The 9,246-nt window shown below is 39.7% G+C and overlaps 2 protein-coding genes across 2 annotated transcripts; one reads left to right on the top strand and one right to left on the bottom strand.

The window, feature by feature from the left end:
- Positions 1 to 4,984, bottom strand: dctn5 (dynactin subunit 5). The gene is made up of 6 exons (XM_022756855.1): positions 4,834 to 4,984; positions 4,580 to 4,648; positions 4,332 to 4,450; positions 3,585 to 3,696; positions 2,580 to 2,682; positions 1 to 2,488 (listed from the first exon to the last, which is right to left on the bottom strand). Exons 1-6 carry the CDS (start codon positions 4,879 to 4,881, stop codon positions 2,391 to 2,393), a joined length of 549 nt encoding a protein of 182 aa, XP_022612576.1. The 5' UTR covers positions 4,882 to 4,984; the 3' UTR covers positions 1 to 2,390.
- A 393-nt stretch (positions 4,985 to 5,377) lies between these two features.
- ndufab1 (NADH:ubiquinone oxidoreductase subunit AB1) lies at positions 5,378 to 8,728 on the top strand. Its single transcript, XM_022756932.1, has 5 exons — positions 5,378 to 5,595; positions 6,878 to 6,997; positions 7,436 to 7,523; positions 8,202 to 8,317; positions 8,439 to 8,728. Exons 1-4 carry the CDS (start codon positions 5,425 to 5,427, stop codon positions 8,291 to 8,293), a joined length of 471 nt encoding a protein of 156 aa, XP_022612653.1. The 5' UTR covers positions 5,378 to 5,424; the 3' UTR covers positions 8,294 to 8,317; positions 8,439 to 8,728.
- Positions 8,729 to 9,246: the final 518 nt, after the last annotated feature.

Below are 9,246 nucleotides of genomic sequence, written 5' to 3' on the forward strand. Positions count from 1 at the left end.
TAAAAGAAGCTTGGGTTTATTTTGTAATCTCAATTTTCACCACAGGTTTCCTCCATAGACTGCACGGACCCTGCATATTTTTGACATGCAAATAATTTTCAGTTTTAGTGTATATGATTCAATTGTTTGTTTGAAGGTCTAGAGACTGAAAAACATTTCACAAGACATAATGAAGAAGCAAGAAAAATCTGGAAATTATTGTTTTGTATGGTATTAAGAAAAACCTTTAGTGTGTTAAGAAACAGAAATGTGCCAATCACCTCATTTGCTCTTGTACAGACCGTTGACGTAGTTGATATTTACAGGTGAGTGAAATCAAATACCTGAGTCATGTATTTGAAATACTGTGGAGCTGTCAATGACAGGTTTGGGATTGTTTTTGTTTTCCCTATCAGCCTCAAAGAACATAGGTGTGGTGACTTAATTTCTGGGCTGAGCTATTTAAGGTCAACAGAATTTACCTGACTAGATTAGGGTCAACGCTTTTCTTAGAAAGAAGATGCCGCTACAGGCCTCTAGGTGGTGCCAGAGGACAGCGTTAGAAAGACATGTTCTTTTTTTTCCACATCAAGTGCCTGTTATGAAGAAATGTGGAAGACAAGCCTGCAAAGCTTATGTATGATATTCTTCCCATACTGTAGCATAGCATTTAACCCACAGTTATAAGTTTCTGATAAAACTGCTGTCCTGAGTCTTTCTCTGAGCCTTTCTGTTGTCGTAAAGTTACCCACAGAAGATTTTGACCTGTAGTAACAATATAGAGACATTTTGTGAGCGAGTTCCCGTTTTGTTTGTCTGTCTCGTTCCGGATGCACATGCATGCCTTTGCAGATGTTTCATGTGAAAGGAAATGCATTCAACACATTTGTTAGATTTGAAGCATACACTTGATGTGTTTTGGTGAGCAACAATGAGTATAAACACAACTTTTGTTTGTTTACAAGAGAACTCCACAGGGCACCTTAAAAGGTGCTGGCTACATGTTTACAGGTGCTCTGTTGAATGTTTTTGTAAACAAACAAAGGTTATTTTTATTATTATATATACTATTATTCAGTCTTACCAAAACACACTCTGTAACCTTGAGGGCTTTATGACTAGACTGTATCTCCTCATAAAACTCTCTGTAAATCCTAAATTGTTTACATTTCTTGTCTTTTTTTTCCCTGCCTTCACTGATGTGCTGTTTACGCTTCTTTGCAGGTTACCACCACCAATTTATGACATGCAGAACAGTATGAAACACACAAAAGTAATGCCTACATGCTCGAGCCTTGAGCGCATGCATGCACATCTTTGTGCTTGTACACAAGGACCTACTCATAAAGATGTTGCTCCAAAGCACTACCAGTGGTCAATACTCCACGGTGTACCTTTTAAAAAAAGAAAGCTCCAAAGATAGAGGCCAGCTCATACCAGGCAGATTTTCAAGCATTCATATTTATTTATAAGCTTCACTATTTGAGATGTTCAAATCAATGCTGCAGTTGATTTGATTGTTTGAAACATAATGGAATTAAATTCCAAACCATGTTAAAGATGTATTATGACAAATTGCATAAGCCAGTGAAGGAGAAATCAAACAAACACACAATCTTCAAGATTAAAATTAAAACAACTTCTTGAATGTGCTGCTCTGTTGTCCAAATGAACTGTGGATATGAATAATGCACATGTACAGCCAACATCCTCAAACACAACTGTTTGCTATTGTTTTGGTCCATGGATGTTGTACAGTATCTTACAAGCTGTGTTCCCACATCCTTCAAACACCTCCACCCTTCACCTCCTTTCCTTTCATAGCTCCTCCACCTCCTCATCTTCACCTACTGCTGCTGCCAAGAAGCAATAACTTCCTACACTTGGGCTTATCTCTTTCTCTGGGTCTCTGTTATTATCAGCAGCCGTACGGAGGACCATGGCACCCTGACCAGGAAAAATGATCTATGACTACATAACTCTGCTTCATTAGAAAATCATAACATTCATAGGAAACAGAAATAGACTAAGGGGTTTTGAAGAGGACTAGCTGGGTGGTAAACATAAGCATGCTGTGTACAGTTTGGTAACAACACCTTATAGTATTTTCAGATTTAAAAGACATTTCAAGACTCTCTGCAATCTGGAGCTGCAAACACAAAACTGCCTCTGCAGCTGTATCAGATTCCATTAGCTATGTGCTTTTTCTCATACTCAAAAAACAGAATCATAGAAGGGCTCTAAACAGGACCAATTGTTTTTCATTGGGCAGAGAAACTCAAGGCCTCTGGTAAATGAAGGATAGGAGTTGAGCTCTAAGAGTCCATTTCAATTTGACAGTCAAGACCAAACCCTGACCTGGAACTGGCTGGAAAGGGTGTGGACCCTGCTGAAGGTTTTGAGGGTGGGTCTCAGATCTGGCTGAGAGGCAGGAACTTCTGGTAGTAGCTCTTGGTTACATCAATCATCAGGTCCTGCGTGCACTCTGGGAGCTCTCCTGAAAACAGACCTGAGAGGTAGCAAAGATGAACGCAGGTAAAGAAATGATAGATACACAGAATGTGGAAGGGTCAGGTGTGTGTTGGTATCGTGTGACTGACCTGGGCATCCAGAGAAGACAGTGAAAGGTGGCACCACTGTCTCAGGAGGAAGCACAGTGTTGTCTAAAATCTTACAGCAGTCCTTCAGCACACAGCGGCGACCCTGAACACAACAACAACAACAACAGGCAAAAGTGAGTTAACAAACAAACATTGCTAGTGAGTCAAATGCTTTCACTGACTCACACTGAAGTTTTTCTGCATCCTGTCTGTTATGCAGTGGTCCACAATGGGTGGTGGCTGTTCAGAACAACAGAGCAGTAAGTATGATCCTTATAATGGAAAAGGGGAAACTGAGCTGAGCTGAAGGCTTGCGTTAAAAGAGAAACCCCGGTACAGGTTTGATATGCAATGTGTTTGTATATGCAACTTTGAAGAAATCTTTTGGAATCGTATCGAACCACATCTATACCTGCAATCACAGTGAAGAAGATTCGTTTTTACCACAAAATAGGTATACAAATACAAAATAGAATACTACGTTAGAGCCATTTAGATTTAGAACGTATTTATAAGCATTTATCTTCTGCATTTTCATCTTCCAATAATGAGGCCAGCCAAAAAATCGCAAATGGCCATGAGTAATTGACTGACTGACTGAGTGATTAAGTCCACCAATGGTCAGCCGAATACCATTCAAAATATTATTTTTTGTCTTGTTCAGCTTTTCCTCATATAACATCCTAATTTTGAATCAAATGTGGAGTCTTGCAATTCTAGTTAGATGTAAGATTGCAACTCAGCTGCAATTACATTAAAACATGTAATTCAGTGTATTTCATTTCAGATTCCAACCCAGGTCTGTGACAGGGTCTGCTCAAAGCAGCCTGAAGCAGTTTGCTACTGCGTTCACATCATCTGAACATGACTACCATGTGACTGTTTCACCACAGGCAAGAGGAGACACTACTGCTGTTGTCCTCTCTCAATGGCTTTGCCTTTCTCAGCATACCTTCTGTTTTCTGTCTATCAGCTTGGTTGTGTGTGTGCTTTTATCCCACTCACTATGACACAGTTCTTGCCAATGTGGACATAGGAACCAATCTGTGCTGCATTGACCACACAGTCCTCTTCGATAAAGACGTGGTCTCCGATGTGTAGTGGGAAGAACGCCACTCTGGTAGGAAACAGAAAGGGTGGAGGAAGATGAAGTTTAATCTTTGTTAAACGGAAAAGCAGCATCCATACATTTGGTACACAAAAGTACAAAATTGGCCAACTGTTAAGAATATGCTTTACAGTACTCTGGCGTATATCAGCCACATTACAACTCAAAGCTGAAGTAATTAGTTGATTCATTAATAAGCTTACTGACAAAAAATGAATCACAATTTTGATATGTTTGATTGTTCCAGTCATTTTCCAGAAAAATAAAAAAATTTGCAGCTTCACCAATGCAAGGATTTGCTTCTTTTTGTTGTCTTATGATGGTAAACATACTACCTTTGGGTTATCGTTAATTGCAGCCTCGCAACTGAGTGATGCTGGCACTGACATTTACAAGTGATAAACGTTTGATTTGATTGTTGTAAAATTGTTACACAATTTATTCTGGTATTCTGGTCTTAAATGCTCTCAGTGACTTATCCATAGTTCAAACACTTTAAACAAGCAACATCAGTCATACAAACATGATCATTGAGGCTTTCAGTCAAACAATGATGAAAAATAATAAAACATTTGGTGTTGTCAATGTGACTCAGCTCTAGTCTAAATCTTTGGAATATTTGCAATGAGAGGAAGGTACTTTACCCTTTGCTAAACTTTTTAAAAGGCGGCCGAATAACACTCCGACTCTTCACAACACAGTGTCTGCCCACCCTGACATTAGCCAGGTCTCCTCTGATGATGCAGTCATTCATGACAATAGTCTGAAGGAGAGACACCACACACACATACACACACACACACACACACAAGCAACAACCCAGTTATATCACAGCCACATTAGTGTATAATTTACTAACAGCTAGCCGTATTTTGTGTTTTTCTTTCCTTACTTTGCCATTGAGGACGATATTTTGACTTCCACACAGCACTGACTGTCTGCTCACTTTGTTGCCAGAAGCCTGAAATGAAACAAAAGCAATGGTTAATATTTGTACAAAAGCATTTTTTTCTGTTTTTAATTTCTGTCTAAATTCAACACAAGTAAAATTTTCAGCTATCCAACGCCCAACGCCCCGTTGAGCTTCAGCTAGCTAAATAGCAACCGATTAGCTAGCTAGCAATGATTTAGTATCAAACTTAATACCGTCTCAATGTACTCCGCTTTGTTGTACAGTATTTCAGACAACTCCATGGCTTGCAATTTGGTAAAATATTTAATCCACTGATTATTCAACGCCAATATCTAACGCATTTATCTGTTTTGTGCTCCCTGCTCTGTTGTCAGCCGACTGTGATCAATAGATATTCAGACTATACGAGTTGAGGGCAAAACCATCGATGCATTTCGTTAAAACAAACAAATGACACACAATTAGTATTACGGTATATCGTCTCGAGTGTTATGAATTATATTAAGTATTGAATTATTCGACCTTTTTTAGCTACATAATTATTAGACAACCAATCCGTAAAATGATTCTGTGCTCGATTGGTCCTCCCTGAGGTGAACTCAAGCTCCTCAACACATTTTTATTTAACCGTCAATCAAAATTATATATTTCTGATATATATTTTCGATCCTACGTTTCGTAAAAACACTGTAGAATGCACAAATGAAATAAAAATGTGCAAAATAAAGACAGGGCTTGTGATGTGCGCATGCGTACAGCGGAGCCCTTGACCCTGATTCTTCTTCGCCTTGCACGCTGGGAGACACCAGTCACTTTTCTCCGTCATGGCGGCCCGTGTCCTGCAGCAGTGTGTCCGCTCGCTCGCCCGGCCTTCGCTGAGGCTTTGCTCCGGTAACCTGGCAGTCAGAGCCGCTGCTGCCCCGGCAGTATCCATTCACCGACCTCTCTCCTTCGCCGCAGACAGCCGGAGGACGCGGTGGCTCGGTCAGAGCCGGGTGAGTCTCCGGTAACATTGAACCGTCGTGGCCTAGCGCTTGCTGTGACCTACCTATGTCTTTCAAAACTGTTACGCTAACCTTGCCTGTATAAAGTTCATGGTGGCATCCAAGCAGTTTATCATTAGATTAGTGAAAACCTGCCATTCGTAAATCACCTCTGAAATCCATGAAACGGCTTTTATTTTTGCTTACACAACAGGCATGTTTTGCTTGTTGGCTAGCTAGCTAGTTAGCAAAATTGGTGAGTTCATTGACACACGTTTGTATTGTTTCCTTTCTGTCACCTCAAGTCCGCAGTCATTTGGGTGCTCATGCTTAACCTAAGCGCCCTCAAACACTGTGAGGTTTATTCTTGTTTAGCGATAGATAATGATACTACCAGCTAAGCAGGATGCATAGATTGTTAATTATAAGCATCATGCAGAAGTGTTCTGCTCTTGTGCATGATGTTATTACCTTAATTATTGTTTTTTTGCGTGTGGGAAGCATGATAACTACTCGTATGATCATCTATGTTATTCGAGTCTTGTGTTAACTAAGGTCAGTTAAAATATTTATTGATATATATATATATATATATATATATAGATATATTTACACATCATATTACACGAGTAATAAACTCCACCCTACAGACACAGACCATAACGTATCATAAGCTTGTGAAAACAGAATAGTTTTAAATTTGCTATAATGTGGACACAGGTGTGATCTTAGTTTAGGTACAGTTAGAAAACCACCATCTGTTTACCTGAGTGGATTTGCTTTAAACGGCATAAGTCAAGTTTTAAAGTTGGTTCTGTTTTGCACTGGAACTTAATGAAGTTTGAGGAGCTGGAGCTTTCCAGTTGTTTGTCTGTTTAACTCTGCAAGAGAGAGCATTACAGCAGTCTAGTTGAGATGATGCACACCATAAAACACTAATACAACACTATAAAAACTACTAAACATAATTTAAAAAATGGTGGATGCCCTTGTGTTGCTATGTGTTGCAAGATAGCATCTTGCCATATGTTTCTACACTGATTATTTGTCCATCCCACGTGCTGCAAGGCTCTTCCAGACTCTCCCGCATCATTATAATTGTATGTAACACAGTCTTTGGGCTCAGCCTGTTTATAGTTTGTGCTTGTAGCATTTTCAGCTTTGAGAAGTGAGCACAGGCAGCTTCAGGCTGATTTGTGGGCTGTGTGCTCACAGCCTGTCATCTGTATCTGTCCCCACCCTACATCCACCTCACCACCTCTGCTCCTGACCCTCTCCTCTCCCTCCTCCTTAGGTCTCCTCGGTGGGTGTCTTTTGCCGACAGTATGGAGACCTGCCCCCCCTCACCTTAGAGACCATCAAAGACCGTGTCATGTATGTGCTCAAGCTCTACGACAAGATCAACCCAGAAAAGGTAAGAGCGAGCACTGATTTAGCCTGTCGAGCACACATTGTTCACTTTTACTTTTAACAATGAATGAGAACTGTGGAACTGTGAAATATGATGCGTCTTCTGTTATGAAGCAGCTCACATGTGGTAGTGTTTTGTTTCCATTGCATTCTTTGAATGTCAGTGATTCTCAATGGCTTTATGAGACTTATAATGAGACTTGTATTTAATTGGAGGTGACCTGAAAAACAAGTGTCTGAATGATATTTTGTCAGTCCTACGTTTTGTCAGAGGTCATGTTAACATGCACACACTCCACCTGCTGGACCTTCATAAACAGTGATTTGTACATGAGATATTGAGGTGCATGTCGGAGGCTGAAACAGTAAAAGCTGCTAAGTATTTGTCAGTGACTGTAAAAAAAAGACCTTTGTAATGTTAACAATGATTTCTGCTCCACAGCTGCAGACATCCTCCCATTTCATGAAAGATCTGGGTCTGGACAGCTTGGACCAAGTGGAGATCATCATGGCCATGGAGGATGAGTTTGGTGAGTGGATTGATGGAATGCCGACCTGCCTGTGTAGCAGCTGGTCCGTCAAGATTGCCCATTGAAAAATTACAAATTGAAGGCTTAAGCATGAGCTCTTTAGGCACTGCTCAGATTTTGGGCTGCCGCACAGAGAAATACAGGGGTGATGGGATTTATGTAGAAAAAACTGCATTATAAAATTAAAAATTAGGCAGGGGTGAGAGGAAATCTGCTTTAGTACAACAACACAGTGCTAACAATGCTAACCATGTCAATGGTTTCTTACTTAACTTTGCCTGAGTTCATAAAAACAGGTCTGCTGTCAGCTTTATGACAGTGGTTTGTTTGGTTTAAAGACGTATGAGAATTTTAGAATTTAGGAATATATGATCCTTATGCGAACAATTCAAAATCACCAAATTTTGAGATACATGGGTTTCATTTGACAACGACAAGCTGACTACAACAGTGCAAAACAACTTTACAGTGCCAACTGATAAATCAACTTGAGGAGAATATGTAATCATATTTACTGTGGCATCAGAATGGTTGGCTGGTTTGTCTGTGTGATGATCTTTAGACCAGAAATACTTATTACTATACTATTAAGTACTATGTGCATATCAGAAGCTGATGTTGATGGTCTTTGTGGTGCATTCAAGTACATTTTTAAGTGTAGTGTGTTTTATTCTTCAGGTTTTGAGATCCCAGATGCAGAAGCAGAGAAGTTGATGACTCCTGAGGAGATTGTACAATACATCGCAGACAAGAAGGATGTTTATGAATAATCTGTTCTATAGCTTACTACAGAGGTAAGTCTCTCAGTCAGATGTTTTACTTTTTTTTTCTTTTCTTTCTTACATCACACACGTGCCCTCTGATGTTGTGTCATTGTTCCTCAGAAATAATTTCTTACATTTATTTTTCACCCAGGGAGGTTGATCCCAGCGTGACTCACACAGGAAGTTCTTGTGAAGCAGATGGGCGCCAAATCAAATCCCACCCCCGCCGTCAGCTCTTCTGTCAATTATGGCACCGTGCTGCCGTGTCTTGTGTTTAACTGTATTTAAATGAACATGTGTTTTTGGAGCTCGGAGATAAAACAAAATATTAAACAAGGTTATATCACAGTTTGGATTCTTTTTTTTTCTTCTTCTTCAGCTCCACCCTGTGGTTCCGATGTATAATTTCTCATGAATAGATCAATAAAGACACATGCTGTATATTTTTGTGAAAGTGTGATATTTGGAATCTCCCTGTTGTCAGGTTTAAGGAGCATGAACATACAGTATTATATAGCTGTTAGGTGAAATGTCAGAATTCATCAGTTTGACATGGCAGCCATGAAGCACAGTTATAACCAAATCTTTTTCTGCCCAACGGTCAAAATCCTCTGAATGCTAAAAGAACCCATCAGACATTTTTCAGGTTGCTGTTTATTAACAACCAGTCTAAGTGAGTATAGCTACATACTGATCCAAAACAATTGGATCAGATCAGATCCCTACCAATATCTGAGTGAACTAGTTCGCACTGTTAGAGTGAAACCATATTAGATCATTCCAGTATGCCCTCCAATAGCCTACGTCTCCAAGACAACTGAGTTAGGCATGCTAGTATTTGATTGACTTACTATAGTAAGGCATTAAGTCAAACGGTCAATGACATGTTTAAGACTTTTTATGCCTTACTATGCTATGACATTTTATGCCTTATTATACTAGGACATTTTTATGCGTTC

This window comes from Seriola dumerili, unplaced genomic scaffold (genome assembly GCF_002260705.1).
Source record: "Seriola dumerili isolate Sdu_G_001 unplaced genomic scaffold, Sdu_1.0 BDQW01000260.1, whole genome shotgun sequence".
NCBI classification, from domain to species: Eukaryota; Metazoa; Chordata; class Actinopteri; order Carangiformes; family Carangidae; genus Seriola; species Seriola dumerili.

Coding starts and splice junctions, on each gene's coding strand:
- ndufab1 (XM_022756932.1), top strand. CDS start 5,425: ATGGCGGCCCGTGTCCTGCAGCAGTGTGTCCGCTCGCTCGCCCGGCCT. Junction 5,596..6,877: donor GGTGGCTCGGTCAGAGCCGG/GTGAGTCTCCGG, acceptor CCTCCTCCTTAG/GTCTCCTCGGTGGGTGTCTT. Junction 7,524..8,201: donor GGCCATGGAGGATGAGTTTG/GTGAGTGGATTG, acceptor TTTATTCTTCAG/GTTTTGAGATCCCAGATGCA.
- dctn5 (XM_022756855.1), bottom strand. CDS start 4,881: ATGGAGTTGTCTGAAATACTGTACAACAAAGCGGAGTACATTGAGACG. Junction 4,451..4,579: donor ATATCGTCCTCAATGGCAAA/GTAAGGAAAGAA, acceptor TCTCTCCTTCAG/ACTATTGTCATGAATGACTG. Junction 2,683..3,584: donor TTGGCAAGAACTGTGTCATA/GTGAGTGGGATA, acceptor TGTTGTGTTCAG/GGTCGCCGCTGTGTGCTGAA.